This window comes from Neoarius graeffei, chromosome 9, assembly GCF_027579695.1.
Source record: "Neoarius graeffei isolate fNeoGra1 chromosome 9, fNeoGra1.pri, whole genome shotgun sequence".
Taxonomy (NCBI): domain Eukaryota; kingdom Metazoa; phylum Chordata; class Actinopteri; order Siluriformes; family Ariidae; genus Neoarius; species Neoarius graeffei.
This window is the reverse complement of record NC_083577.1, coordinates 58,633,409-58,648,287: the sequence shown is the minus strand read 5'-3', so window position 1 is coordinate 58,648,287 and position 14,879 is coordinate 58,633,409. Positions and strand designations below refer to the sequence as shown.

Sequence of the window (14,879 nt, the reverse complement as noted above, 5' to 3'; positions counted from 1 at the left end):
TTTTATAAATTGATTCCACAGAACACAAGACAATGATTTGTTTACGATAGAAACAACAGCAAGTGCTTTACAAAATTAATGTTTCTGTATGTAAATAAATGTAGTAATTTGATTGTGTTTTTCTCCAGAAACAATACAAACTAGCCCATGAACTGGCCAAGAAAAAAGGTTATGACATGCGTAACGATGCCATTTCTATTATTGCTGCGAGAACCTCCCGGGATATTGCTAGTGATGTAAGTTTTAAGAGCTACAAAAACATTGCTTATCATTTTTAAGATGTTTTTCATTATACTGAACTGGCTTGCAATGTTTATAGTACAAGTACAAAACTGGATATCGTAAGCAAGTTGGCCACCACGTTGGAGCCCGGAGCATCCAGGATGACCCACTGCTCATGCTTGCTCTGAACTCTGCTAAGATTGCTAGTGATGCTTTGTACAAGAAAGACTTCAACATGTCCAAGACCAAATTCCACCTTCCAGTGGACATGCTGGCATTTGAACTCGCCAAGAAAAACCAGATCCAGGTCAACGATGCTAACTACAGAACTTACCTACATAACTGGACCTGCCTACCAGACTCCAATGATGTTGTACAGGCCAGGAAGGTCTACGACCTCCAGAGTGATGTAAGTTATTTCATTTGGTAAAGTCGCTTTTCGATTTCTTTACACATCTGATTTTCAACCAGTTAAGTTTCTATTACCTTCAATCTACAGGCTGTGTATAAGGCAGATCTGAAATGGCTACAAGGCCTGGGATGGATCCCCATTGGTTCACTTGATGTTGAGAAAGTCAGGAAAGCTGGAGAGGCTTTGAGTGAACGACTGTATCGTCAACACCCAAGCAACTTCAGATACACAAGCACAACTGAAGACATCCCAATGGTCTTGGCTAAAGCCAATAATAATATCATGAACAAGGTGCAGGTTACACTGACTTCAAGCATGTAAGTGAAATTATTTTGTAAATATAATAATTTGTGTTTAACTGTTTTCTATTAAATGGATTCTGCTAGAGGTCATATATCGAAGCCTGGGAGAATGATAAGACAAATATCCATGTCATGCCAGATGCAATAGAAGTGCTCCATGCAAAACAGAACAAGCTCAACTACAGTGAGGTTAGTCTTGTAAAGATTATATAACATGTAAATGCTAAGAACTTTCCATCATGAGTAGTTGATTTGATATGTTTTTGTAATTCCTAAAATTTTTAATATAAATAATAATGTTTCTCACATATCACCTCTCAGAAACTGTACAAACTTGCCAATGAAGAGGCTAAGAAGAAGGGTTATGATTTGCGGAATGATGCCATTTCTATCAAAGCAGCAAAGGCCTCCAGAGATATCATCAGTGATGTAAGTGTTTCCTTATCACAGGAAATTGAAAAGCATACATGTGTGTGCATTTGTATTCCAAGAAAATTTATTTGTTTTGTGAAAAGTTTTTGTAAAATTATAGCTTGAATGTTCTATTTCATTCTGCTTTCATTCAAACTTTTGTATGGCAGTACAAGTACAAAACTGGATATCGTAAGCAAGTTGGCCACCACATTGGAGCCCTGAGCGTCCAGGATGACCCACTGCTCATGTTGGCTTTGAACTCTGCTAAGATTGCTAGTGATGCCCTGTACAAGAAAGACTTCAACATGTCCAAGACCAAATTCCACCTTCCAGTGGACATGCTGGCATTTGAACTGGCCAAGAAAAACCAGATCCAGGTCAATGATGCTAACTACAGAACTTACCTACACAACTGGACCTGCCTACCAGACTCCAATGATGTTGTACAGGCCAGGAAGGTCTATGATCTCCAGAGTGATGTAAGTTTTTCATCTGAATTCATTTGTTCCTATGTTTCTTCTAAACGTGAACTTCGCTAAATGGATTTCCTATTGCTTCCACTTTACAGGCTGTGTATAAGTCAGATCTGAAATGGCTACAAGGCATTGGCTGGATCCCAATTGGTTCACTTGATGTTGAGAAAGTCAAGAAAGCTGGAGAGGCTTTAAGTGAAAGGAAGTATCGTCAGCATCCAAGCAACTTCAGACACACAAGCACAACTGAAGACGTGCCAATGGTCTTGGCCAAAGCCAATAATGACATCATGAACAAGGTGGTCTTTCAAGAAGCAGTCCTGCAGACTTTGTTCATCTTTAAACTGCGTACCCCTGTTTTTATTTACATTTTGATGTATATAAATGTTTGCATTTTCACACCATAGAGAAATTACATTGCAGCATGGGAGAGTGATAAGACCAAGGTTCACGTCATGCCAGATACAATGGAGGTGCTCCTTGCAAAACAGAATAAACTTAACTACAGCCTGGTAAGATTCAGAGAGAGACACAAGGATTACTACTCCTATAGGTACCCCCTCACTACCTTCTAATTTTCTACTTGCTTATCTAGAAACAATACAAACTTGCTAATGAAGAGGCTAAAAAGAAGGGCTATGACATGCGCAGTGATGCTATTTCAATCAAAGCTGCTAAGGCTTCCAGAGATATCATCAGTGATGTGAGTTGTCTGTTATAATAAACACTTAATTGCACATTAAACATTGATGTAAATAATGTAATTGATGTAAAAATTAATGTCTCAATTATCTTTCCCCTGTAGTACAAGTATAAAACTGGGTATCGTAAGCAAGTTGGCCACCACATTGGAGCCCTGAGCATCCAGGATGACCCACTGCTCATGTTGGCTTTGAACTCTGCTAAGATTGCTAGTGATTTCCTGTACAAGAAAGACTTCAACATGTCCAAGACCAAATTCCACCTTCCAGTGGACATGCTGGCATTTGAACTGGCCAAGAAAAACCAGATCCAGGTCAATGATGCTAATTACAGAACTTACCTACACAACTGGACCTGCCTACCAGACTCCAATGATGTTGTACAGGCCAGACAGGCCTATGACCTCCAGAGTGATGTAAGTGTATTTTTTTGGACGTCACATAGGTTTTGGATCAACAATTTAAAACTTTGAGCAATACCATCATGTAGTATTAGACCCATTTGGCGTTGTTTAATTTCACTAATTATTATTATTATTTTTAATTCTTGATGCTTAGGTTGTGTATAAGGCTGACCTAAAATGGCTACAAGGCATTGGTTGGATCCCAATTGGTTCAATTGATGTTGAAAAAGTGAAGAAAGCTGGAGAGGCTTTAAATGAAAGAAAGTATCGTCAGCATCCAAGCAACTTCAGACACACAAGCACAACTGAAGACATGCCACTGGTCTTGGCCAAAGCCAATGCTACTATTGGCAATAAGGTGCAGTAAAAATTTAAACTAATACTGGATATTTTCCCTCAGATCATACATTTAAATCTTTCAGTAACTTGACAAATCTTAACATTGTTATTTTAATTGTCTACTACAGAAGCTTTACACCGAGGCCTGGGACAAGGAGAAGACCAATATTCATATTATGCCTGATGCCATGGACATTTTGCTGGCAAAACAAAACAATATCAATTACAGTGAGGTAAGACATTTTCCCTTGTAATATCCTTGATATTGAGGGCAAGTAACTTGCATTTGCCATTCTTTGTTTACCTACATTATTTGAAGCTCAAATGCAGTTAATTTTGCAATAATAATAAGTTCAGTTTTTCCACTAACAGAAAAGGTATAAACTTGCCAATGAAGAAGCCAAGAAGGAGGGTTATGACCTGCGTAGTGATGCTATTGCTATCAAAGCTGCCAAAGCATCAAGAGACATAATCAGTGATGTATGCACCTTTTGTTTACAGTGTTTTCGTGAAGAAGTGTAAATGTTTGATATTGTGTAAAATTATACTTTCAAAATGTAAATTCTCTCTTCTGTTCCTGGGTTTGTTTATGGCAGTACAAATACAAAACTGGATATCGCAAACAAGTTGGCCACCATATTGGAGCTCGCTGTGTTCAGGATGACCCACTGATGATGCTGGCCATAAGATCTGCTCAGATTGCTAGCGATGCCCTGTACAAGAAAGACTTTAACAAGTCCAAGACCAAGTTCCACCTCCCAGTGGACATGTTGTCTCTTGAGCTTGCCAAGAAATGCCAGATCCAGGTCAATGATTTTAACTACAGAAATTATTTGCACAACTGGACCTGCCTCCCAGACTCCAATGATGTCGTACAGGCCAGGAAGGTCTATGATCTTCGCAGTGATGTAAGAATGTTATGAAAAAAGTTACCCTTAAATAAGTCTGAATGTTTCTTGTTAAAAAGTTTTTTTTTCATTAGGTTGATTGTAGCATTACAGCTGACTGTCTCTTTCTTCAGGCTGTGTACAAAGCAGACCTTGAGGACCTGAAGGGCATTGGATGGATCCCTATTGGTTCATTGGATGTCCTGAAAGCAAAAAAAGCAGCAGAGATTCTCAGTGATCGTCTCTATAGGCAAAAACCAGATACACTAAATTACACACAAGACATGCAATCCATACCCATGGTTTTGGCAAAAACAAACGCTGACATAATGAACCAGGTGAATAAAATGGCTTGATGTTTGCCTATTTAATTGAAAACACATTAAAAGGTAACATTAGCATCAGGTTAATCTTCAAGGTAGCAATCTGATACAAATTGCCAGAAGAGAGATTACTTTTGTGTTTATTTAAATTTAGAATAGAGGATGAAATGATTAAAAGCATTTATTGACTGAATGGCATTTTTATTTAGCATGTTTCATTTTCAGTGGGTTTTTCTTAGCTGGTCCTCATAAGGTTACTGCCACTAGTAATGATGACTTTTTCCTCTCATTTTATATCAGCATCAATACATTTCAGCCTGGGAAGCTGATAAGGTCAAGATCCATATTAACCCAGATACCCCAGAAATTTTGCTTTCAAAGGCCAATGCTATTATCAACAGCAGGGTAGGTATTGGTTGTTAATAATTGTTTTGAATTTTTATGTAATATATTCTCTTATTCTGCATAGGTTTTTTTTTAGAATTCATAAATTGCAGTGTGTTCAAGTTTAATATTCACCCATTTATTTTCTGAAAAAAAAAAACCCAGAAACTTTACAGGCAAGGAGTTGAGGAAAGCTTCAGGAAAGGCTATAACCTTAAATCTGATGCAGTCGCCATCAAAGCTGCCAAAGCATCCAGGAACATAATTAGTGATGTGAGTTTACCAGTTCTATTTATGCTGACACTTGTTAAATTTCTATTAAATGTACATTTCAAAGTGATAAATATGAGCACATGAAAAGGTAAATGTGTATCTTAATTCTTCCATTTTTGTTTAGTACAAATATAAAGCTGGGTATCGTAATCAAGTTGGCCACCATATTGGAGCTCGCTGTGTTCAGGATGACCCACTGATGATGCTGGCCATAAGATCTGCTCAGATTGCTAGCGATGCCCTGTACAAGAAAGACTTTAACAAGTCCAAGACCAAGTTCCACCTCCCAGTGGACATGTTGTCTCTTGAACTTGCCAAGAAATGCCAGATCCAGGTCAATGATTTTAACTACAGAACTTACCTACACAACTGGACCTGCCTCCCAGACTCCAATGATGTCGTACAGGCGAGGAAGGTCTATGATCTTCGCAGTGATGTGAGGTTTTATTATTATTATTATTATTATTATTATTATTATTATTATTATTATTATTCCCCCACAGTCCAAAGACATGCAGGTTAGGTTAACTGGTGACTCTAAATTGACCGTAGGTGTGAATGTGAGTGTGAATGGTTGTCTGTGTCTGTGTCAGCCCTGCGATGACCTGGCGACTTGTCCAGGGTGTACCCCGCCTCTCGCCCATAGTCAGCTGGGATAGGCTCCAGCTTGCCTGCGACCCTGTAGAACAGGATAAGCGGCTACAGATGATGGATGGACAGATATTATTATTGTTGTTGTTGCTGCTGCTGTTGTTGTTATTATGACTCAAGACTGCTTTTTGCACGTCTGTTCTTCCTTGAAGCCAAAACAATATTGTTAGTATTTTCCCATGTCTTCTATGTTTTCTTGCATGTAAATTCAGGCTGTTTACAAAGCTGACATGGAATGGATTAAAGGCGTAGGCTGGATTCCTATAGGTTCTCTTGATGTAGAAAAGGTCAAAAAAGCTGGCAATATCCTGAGTGAGAGGAAATACCGTCAACATCCAAGCAACTTCAAGTTTACCTGCACAACAGACTCTATGCCAATAGCTCTTGCCCAAGCCAATGCTAAGGTCATGGATCACGTATGTGTTTTTCCTAATTTTGTTTGTGGAAAAAAAGGCAATATGATCTTATAATTACTTATTATTGTGTAAATATATCATGAATTACATCTCTTTATTAATTTTTTCTTTGAAGAGAGCTTATGTTGAAGCCTGGAATCAAGACAAGCTCAACATACACATCATGCCAGACACTCCAGAGATCATTCTTAGCAGACAGAACAAACTCAACAACAGCACTGTGAGTGCAGTTTCTTTGAAGAGGATATGACTTTTAATGGAAATATCTATATCATTTGTTATAAACCTTTTTGATTGATTAATGTTAGCTTAGCAGTAATGCATTTTATCTTTTTCTAGAAATACTATCGTCAAGATTATGTTGACAGTCTACTGAAAGGCTATACCCTGCCCAAAGATGCTGTTGCAGTGAAAGCTGCCAAGACCTCTAGGGACATCATCAGTGATGTAAGTGACCATAGTTAAGTAGACGCACATAATTTATATGCAAAAGCTGGATGTTCATTACTGTTGCAATATTCCAAATACAGTACAAGTACAAAGCTGGCTACAGACAGCAGCAAGGGCATCACATTGGAGCTCGCTGCATCGAGGATGACCCACTGATCATGCTGGCCATAAAATCTGTTAATATTGCCAGTGATGTCCTGTACAAGAAAGACTTTAACAAGTCCAAGACTAAATTCCATCTTCCAGTAGACATGTTGTCTCTTGAGCATGCTAAGAAATGCCAGATCCAAGTCAATGATTTTAACTACAGAACTTACCTGCATAACTGGACTTGCCTGCCAGACTCCAATGACGTTGTACAGGCCAGGAAGGTCTATGATCTTCGCAGTGATGTGAGTGTATATATATTGTGTGTGTGTGTGTGTGTGTATATATATATATATATATATATATATATATATATATATATATATATATATATATATATATATATACAGTTATTTGATACACCTTTGGCACTCTAAAAGTTCACAGCTGACCCAGTTTTAAACGTCTTCCCAGGCTGTATATAAGGCTGACCTAGAGTGGCTCCGTGGATGTGGATGGATGCCACAAGGTTCTCTTGATGTTATTAAAGTACAGAAAGCCCAGAAGATCCTCAATGATAAACTATACAAACAACATCCAAGCACACTTCCATTCACCAGTCCAGTGGACTTGCCTTCCATTCTTCTGGCCAAACAAAATGCTGATATCCTCAGTGATGTAAGCTGGTCTTATTTGTATATAGTATATATTACATCCATTACATTTATTACAGTAATATTCCACTGTACTATATCAAAAAGTTACACTACATGAAAAAGTAAACATTGAACAACTGTTGCTCAAATCAGTGCCGAATTTTGGTGATATATTTTTTTCTCTCCATTCACAGAGGAAATATAGAGAGGCATGGGACAAAGACAAAACCACAATCCACATCCAGCCAGACACACCAGCGATTATTCTATCCAAGGCCAATGCCATTGCAGTTAGCAATGTAAGTTAACTATGAAATTTCAACATTCTTTTCTATTCTTCCCATACATTGTCTTGTTATATGGCTTTCACTGAGTGTTTGACCTTCACTGACTCCTTATTCTGTTAACAGAGCTTGTACACCAAGGACTGGGATTCACAGAAGGCAAAAGCATACCAGATCAAAGAGGATGCTGTTGCTGTACTGAAGGCCAAAGCTTCTAGAGATATTGCTAGTGATGTAAGTAAAACAGAAATATGTAATTGCATTTTTATTGCTCAAAAGTATAGCAAACTAACTTTACTTTTTTAAACCTTGGGCAGTACAAGTACAAGACTGGTTATCGTAAGCAAGTTGGCCACCATATTGGAGCTCGCTGTGTGCAGGATGACCCACTGATCATGCTGGCAATAAACTCTGCTAAGATTGCTAGCGATGCCCTGTACAAGAAAGACTTTAACAAATCCAAGACCAAGTTCCACCTCCCAGTAGACATGTTGTCTCTTGAGCATGCCAAGAAATGCCAGATCCAGGTCAATGATTTTAACTACAGAACTTACCTGCACAATTGGACCTGCCTCCCAGACTCCAATGATGTCGTACAGGCCAGGAAGGTCTATGATCTTCGCAGTGATGTAAGTGTATACCATCTGAGGAGCGCTAAATGTTATTTATAGGCCACTAGTACTTGAATATGTAGTTAGTGACAGGTTGTTATCACACAGCTAACTTGGTTTGAAACCTCTTCCTAGGCGGTATATAAGGCCGATCTGGAGTGGTTGAAAGGCTGTGGCTGGAGCCCCCATGAATCTATTGATGTCAACAAGGTCAAGCATGCCCAAAATATCCTGGCTGAGGTAAGTCCCTAAAAACTATTCTTTTACTTTGTAAGGTGAGACATAGTATTATTTAGAGTAATAGTACTGTACTATTTAGAAATAGTAAATCTGCTTTAATGTGCTTTTATGTTCAGCTTATTTATTATTAACAAGAAAATAACAGATTTGTGTGTGGGTTTTTTTTATATTCTTATTTTTAGAGAGGTTACCGTGTGAAGCTGGATGAGCAGAATTACACTATTCCCTATGACAGAGTTGACTTCATTCATGCCAAGAAGGCAGCAGACATACTCAATGAGGTGAGAGTGCCATTTTTAAAATTCTAAGATACTAGCCTGGGTCATATTGTAATGCTAAAAAACAAATTCTGTAGTTTGGCATGGAAGAATATTTGTTTAGTGCAAAGATATTGCTATAACAATTATATAGTTGCATGTCTTTTGTGACATTTGGTATTTTATAGTTGTGTATAAGGATTTACTTTATCTGTGTATTCATTTTCCAGGCAAGCTATCGTGAGGCCTGGCACAATGATAAGACCAAATACACAATTTTGGACACCCCACTTCTGGCCACAGCCAGGGAGGTGGCCAAGAATGTACATCCAGTAAGAGAGAGTTCCTTGTAGATCTTTTAAGTGCAAATGGGTTATTTTAGCATATCTACTTGAGCTAAGACATACACTTTGTCACTTACAGCATCTCTACACAAAGGACTGGGAGAACATAAAAGCCAAATCATATTTTATGCCTGGAGATTCTGTTCCCATTAAGCAATGCATGAGTACCACCAAAGTACAGAGTAACGTAAGTAAAGAAGACCTCCATGACTTAAAATCAGAAAGTTTTTTTTCTCTATATATCTCAATAAATATTAGGTTACACTGTTTAACTTCTGCAAAACCTTCTACCTTCTTTTTGTGCAGTACAAATACAAGGAGGGATATCGTAAGCAAGTTGGTCACCATATCGGAGCTCGCTGTGTCGAGGATGACCCACTGATCATGCTGGCCATTAATTCTGCTAAAATTGCTAGTGATGCCCTGTACAAGAAGCATTTCAACGAGTCCAAGACCAAATATAACCTTCCTGTAGACATGTTGGCCTTTGAATTAGCCAAGAAGTGTCAGATCCAGGTTAATGATGATAACTACAGAACGTACCTGCACAACTGGACCTGCTTGCCTGATCAGAATGATGTCATTCAGGCCCGCAAAGCCTATGATCTTGCCAGCGATGTAAGTGTTAGACTCTAGCAAAAACTTATTTTTTTCTGTAAACATGTAGTTTTGACTACTGGGGATAACTTGGTGAAATATTTTTAAATATGTGTATGACTACACGTTTTTCAGAATGTCTACAAGGTAGATCTGGAATGGATCCGTGGCTGTGGATGGGTGGCAGCTGACTCTGTTGATCATGTCAAAGTCAAAAAAGCCCAGAAGATCCTTAATGATGTAAGTCATTAACTTTTCTGAAACTGGCACAAGTCCTGTATATAGGGAGATACACGTATTAAGCAATGTCTGCTTTTGTTCTCTCCAAACAGAGACTTTACACAAAAGATGCCAAGGATAACTTTGCCAAGTTCACAAATGTTGTGGATCGACCTGAAGTGCTCTTGGCCAAGGTCAATGCCATCAATCTCAGTGATGTAAGTGTTTCTTTTATTTAGAGATAATCTACAATTATAAAGAAAGGTGTGTGTGTGTGGGGGGGGGGGTGTTGTTAAATTATTATGGTGCTTTGTGAGATCAACGTCAGTTCTCAGATCAGTTGAAAATGAATGTAGACTTGAAGATTTACTTAACTGAGTGAACCATCCATCAAAATGTTAAAACCATCCATTAAAATGTAAATTAATTGTTTAATTTTATTATTATCAAAGGAATTGCTTTCTCTATTTTATTGTTACTTAAACTGACCTGTTGCCCATATAACTTCATAAGGAAATATTTTACTGCTCCTGTATATTGTTATTCTAGATGTTTATTTCCTATATAGATCTGCCATTTTTGAGATTTTAATTTGTCATATATCAGACAGATAAAGCAGTCAGAGTTTAAGATCAATTTTCCAAGTAGGGAAATTACCATGTACAAATGATAGTCTCTTATAAATCCTACTCATATTTTACATGATGTATGTGTGTACAGTTTTTCCATTTTAAAATCTATATGCCATTGTTATGTAGCTGAAATACAAAGAATCTTTCAACCTGGAGAAGGGCCACTACATTGGAGCTGAAGATACACCACAACTGGCACACTCCAGGGAGGTTGCAAAGATCGTCAGTGAGGTAATTAAGTCCTGCCGCTCACACTGATAACTAAAGCTCGTTATGTCCTTGAAAATTCCTGGTGTGAAAACATACCTATGATTATTGTTGTTTAATACAGAAACTGTACAAACTTGGCTGGGATGAAGCTAAAGCCACTGGATATCAGCTGGACCATGAGTACCTGCCACTTGTATCAGCTAAGAAAACCAAAGACGTTGTCAGTGATGTAAGTGTCCCTTCACTTTTTTGCGTATGCATAATTATGTTTAATGTAGCAACAATAGTCACATGTATGCATTATTTAATTTACTGCTTGTGCATTTGAACTATGTAGGTTAAGTACCATGATGCCCATGAGAAAGACAAGGGTCATTACATGGCCAACACTCTGGTTGACTTCCCTGAGGTGGTCCACTTTGGGAAAATGGAAAAGATGAAGAATATGGTAAGTTTGTCTAGCATCAATAGTGCATGTTCTTACATCACACAGGTTTTTAGATCGAATGTAATCTTTTAATGCTTGAGCAGTGCTAAAGACATCATGCTTTTTTTCTATGTGTTATAGCATGATCTTGTTTTGCTTTTCTACAGAGATTCTATCATCAGGATTACCATAAAACCAAGACTAATCTCCATATTCCACATGACATGATCAGCCATGTGGTAGCCAAGAAATGCCAAGACATCCTAAGTGATGTGCTGTACCGCACCTACCTGCACCAATGGACATGCCATCCAGATCAGAATGATGCTATCCGTGCCCGCAAGGCCAATGAGATCCTGAGTGATGTAGGTTATCTATGAATCTTAGAATCAAATTAGATATGGATTACACTGTTTCTGTTTCAGCAGTAAAATGGGATTATTTAATCTTTTTTTCCTGCAGATTTTCTATAAAGATGACTTGAACTGGATGAAGGGAATTGGCTGCTATGTCTGGGACACACCAGAAATTGTGCGTGCCCAGAAGTCGTATGGGCTTCAGAGTGATGTGAGTAACACTTAGATTAGCTGGAACATTTTTTGTAAACATTCATATTTGCTCATTCTGACATTTTACATTTGTTTTAAACAGATAAAGTACAAAGAAGAGGCCAAGAAAGAGTTCAATAACTACTCTATTGTGACAGACACTCCTGTGTACGTGACTGCTATACTGGGCCACACATGGGCTAGTGAGGTACGACCTCACTAAATTATTTATTCATTTTCTTTAATTAACTTTAAGAGTTCTGTTTTGTTGGACATTTGAATGTTAATATGCTGTGTCATTTGTACTTCACTTACAGCTGAACTACAGAGAGGCCTACCACAAGGACAAGCACAAATACACTCCTGTTTTAGACACGTTTGATTATGTACGATGCCACAACTTGAAGCAGCTTTACAGCACTGTAAGTCTGAAGAAAACAGTATGATGCTAAAATGCTTTTGTTTCAATTTATGCTGTTGGACCGAGTGTCTGTAAACTTTGTCTTTTCTCTCACAGAAAGCCTATTCCGCCATCTGGGATACAATCAAGGCCAACAGCTATAGCATTCCTCATGACTCCAATGCTATGGTCCATGCCAAACAGCAGAAGGTCCTCCTGAGCAAAGTGAGTACATTTCCACACATCTTCACCAACATTCAAAATGACAAAAAATTGCTCTGGACATCTATTGAATATACTGTTATTTCTTACAGGTGAAATACAAAGAAGATTACGAGAAGTTTAAGTCCCTGTACAGCCTGCCTAAGTGTCTGGAGGACGACCCAGCCACTGTCAGATGTATCAAAGCTGGAAAACTTAACTTGGATGTATGTGGTATTTTCAGCTACATGTATGTTCCTGTGAGTTATGATATCACAGCAATTATGATCCTTTTCTAATTCTTATGTTCTTCCACAGCGCTTGTACAGGGAGAACTGGGAAAAAACAAAAGCCAAAATTCACGTGCCTCCTGATATGCTAGATGTAGTGGCTGCCCGCAACACCCAGAAAATGATCAGTGACATAGACTATCGTAAATACCTGCACCAATGGATCTGCCTGCCTGACATGCAGGTCTATGTACATGCCCGCAAAGTCAATGAGCAGCTGAGTGATGTGAGTAAATGTGCAAACCTTATTCGATGGAACAAGTAAACAATTTCAAATCTCTATATGAAATAACATCTGATTGAAAGCCGTTCTACTTTTTCTTGACATTGATTGCGTTCTTCTTGTTTATTGCCAGATCTTTTACAAAGATGATATGAACTGGCTGAAGGGTATTGGATGTTATGCATGGGATACTCCTGAAATTCTGCGGTGCAAGCAGGCCATGAAGCTACAGAGTGAGGTAAGTATGCACTCTCCATTACTCTCTGTATCATGGCTCACATACCTCTCTACACTTCTATCTGAACTTTTTTCTTGCCTGTTTTAGAACCTATACAGAGCTAAAGGAATTGAGCATTTGAAGAACTTCTCTGTGGTAACAGAGACCCCAGTATATGAGACATGCAAGCAGAGTGCCCAGAATCTGAGTGATGTAAGGTTTTTAAAAATGTTTCCAGAATATTTCTTCATTTTAACCATATACCTTGAGCTTGACTCAGTATTTTAATGTTTGAGTTAGAGACCCTTAACTCCTGTCCTTTTCATTCTCAGCTCAACTATCATTATGACTATGTCACCAATGTGAAAGGTACAAACACTGCTCCTGCTAAGACTGTGGAGACTGAAAGGGCTCGTTTGGCCAACTACATCCAGAGTGACGTAAGTTTTCTTTTCTAGCTAACTATATCACTTCACCAGTAGTTCGTAATCATGGATGCTTGTATATATGTTGTGCAAAATAATTTTTGTTTGTGTTTTTCTATCTAGCACATCTACAAAGAGGCAAACAAGCGTTCTATGCCCACTGGCTACTCTCTTCCTTATGACATGCCACTTGTCCTGCAAGCCAAGCTCAACAACATCACTACTAGCAATGTAAGAAGCACACTAGCACAGCACACTCCGAGGTTAAGGTATTTTCAGCTGATATTGAAAATATACCTCACAAACATGCCCTCTGTTTACATCCTATAGGTGAAGTACAAGGAAACTTATGAACTCAATAAAGCCAGGAGCTACAAAATGGACCCCAATGGTGTCAATTTTGTCGCCATAAGAAAGGCTAACCAGGTCATCAATGAAGTAAGACAAACTTTTGGCATCTACAGTAAGATACTATATGAATAGAAGAAACACCGTATTATATTTTATCGACGTTTTATTCTTTCAGCGACTATACCGTGCCCGGTATGAAAAGGAAAAGGACAAGGTTCACTCTGTGTATGACACCCCTGAGATCAGACAGGTTAAGGCCACCCAGGAGGCCATCAGTGATGTGAGTAAAGCATGGTTGATGTGTTCATTCAGCAAGTTTGGGCAGTTCATTCCATTAATTCTATTATAAACTTGAAAAGAGCAGCCTTTTAAAGAACGCACAAGTAATACCTGAATATCTCAAATGAAAGTTTCCAAGTTCACATTCTCATGCTGTTTCTCAACAGATTTGCTATAAAGAAAAGTACTACAACAGCAGAGGGACTCTACTACCAATGCCAATCACACCAGAGCTGATACACTACGCACACGTCAATGAGATCAACAGTGATGTATGTGCTGTTCAGACCTTCATAATATTGTGTTCATTTGGATTTATATTTTGCATTTTATTTAATGGTATCTGATATTTAAGGAAATTAATGATTGTCATCAAACAGGAGGTGATTTGGAAAAAAGTGATGTCCTAATATCAGGGCATTATTCTGCAGCAAAAGTATTAAATTGATAATAATTAGTACTGATACCATCTACTTGTTTTGTTTTTTTGTTTTTTTGTCCTTTCAGGCCTCAAATGATCTACTGTAGTGTATAAGTAACATACTGTATTTTTGTGTTTACTGTGCTTGCTTGTATTCCTTATAGCTGAAATATAAAGAGGATCTGCAGTGGCTGAGAGGCATTGGTTGCTTTGTGTTTGATTCTCCTGAGATGGTCCGCATCCGTGCAATCAACAAATTCAGGGTAACTATCAGTGTAGAAATATAATCACCTTTGTCATCTACCATGC

General features: G+C 38.3%; 1 protein-coding gene across 14 annotated transcripts in view; it reads left to right on the top strand.

Moving 5' to 3' along the window:
• The window catches only part of neb (nebulin), a 71,610-nt gene that overhangs the window by 27,623 nt on the left and 29,108 nt on the right, over positions 1-14,879 (top strand). For all 14 annotated transcript variants that reach the window (XM_060929954.1, XM_060929955.1, XM_060929958.1 and 11 more), the window contains 51 exons: positions 129-236; positions 320-631; positions 722-925; positions 1,021-1,125; positions 1,258-1,365; positions 1,518-1,829; positions 1,919-2,122; positions 2,231-2,335; positions 2,419-2,526; positions 2,629-2,940; positions 3,083-3,286; positions 3,396-3,500; positions 3,640-3,747; positions 3,864-4,175; positions 4,289-4,492; positions 4,778-4,882; positions 5,027-5,134; positions 5,259-5,570; positions 5,998-6,201; positions 6,317-6,421; positions 6,541-6,648; positions 6,732-7,043; positions 7,213-7,416; positions 7,589-7,693; positions 7,805-7,912; positions 7,996-8,307; positions 8,425-8,529; positions 8,712-8,810; positions 9,017-9,118; positions 9,210-9,317; positions 9,437-9,748; positions 9,863-9,967; positions 10,060-10,164; positions 10,705-10,809; positions 10,910-11,017; positions 11,126-11,236; positions 11,383-11,580; positions 11,678-11,782; positions 11,867-11,971; positions 12,081-12,185; positions 12,281-12,388; positions 12,478-12,591; positions 12,683-12,880; positions 13,011-13,115; positions 13,203-13,307; positions 13,427-13,534; positions 13,643-13,750; positions 13,850-13,957; positions 14,046-14,150; positions 14,317-14,421; positions 14,735-14,833. In XM_060929954.1, coding sequence (XP_060785937.1) covers positions 129-236; positions 320-631; positions 722-925; positions 1,021-1,125; positions 1,258-1,365; positions 1,518-1,829; positions 1,919-2,122; positions 2,231-2,335; positions 2,419-2,526; positions 2,629-2,940; positions 3,083-3,286; positions 3,396-3,500; positions 3,640-3,747; positions 3,864-4,175; positions 4,289-4,492; positions 4,778-4,882; positions 5,027-5,134; positions 5,259-5,570; positions 5,998-6,201; positions 6,317-6,421; positions 6,541-6,648; positions 6,732-7,043; positions 7,213-7,416; positions 7,589-7,693; positions 7,805-7,912; positions 7,996-8,307; positions 8,425-8,529; positions 8,712-8,810; positions 9,017-9,118; positions 9,210-9,317; positions 9,437-9,748; positions 9,863-9,967; positions 10,060-10,164; positions 10,705-10,809; positions 10,910-11,017; positions 11,126-11,236; positions 11,383-11,580; positions 11,678-11,782; positions 11,867-11,971; positions 12,081-12,185; positions 12,281-12,388; positions 12,478-12,591; positions 12,683-12,880; positions 13,011-13,115; positions 13,203-13,307; positions 13,427-13,534; positions 13,643-13,750; positions 13,850-13,957; positions 14,046-14,150; positions 14,317-14,421; positions 14,735-14,833 — 7,830 coding nt within the window. The remainder of the gene's footprint in view (positions 1-128; positions 237-319; positions 632-721; positions 926-1,020; positions 1,126-1,257; positions 1,366-1,517; positions 1,830-1,918; positions 2,123-2,230; positions 2,336-2,418; positions 2,527-2,628; positions 2,941-3,082; positions 3,287-3,395; positions 3,501-3,639; positions 3,748-3,863; positions 4,176-4,288; positions 4,493-4,777; positions 4,883-5,026; positions 5,135-5,258; positions 5,571-5,997; positions 6,202-6,316; positions 6,422-6,540; positions 6,649-6,731; positions 7,044-7,212; positions 7,417-7,588; positions 7,694-7,804; positions 7,913-7,995; positions 8,308-8,424; positions 8,530-8,711; positions 8,811-9,016; positions 9,119-9,209; positions 9,318-9,436; positions 9,749-9,862; positions 9,968-10,059; positions 10,165-10,704; positions 10,810-10,909; positions 11,018-11,125; positions 11,237-11,382; positions 11,581-11,677; positions 11,783-11,866; positions 11,972-12,080; positions 12,186-12,280; positions 12,389-12,477; positions 12,592-12,682; positions 12,881-13,010; positions 13,116-13,202; positions 13,308-13,426; positions 13,535-13,642; positions 13,751-13,849; positions 13,958-14,045; positions 14,151-14,316; positions 14,422-14,734; positions 14,834-14,879) is intronic.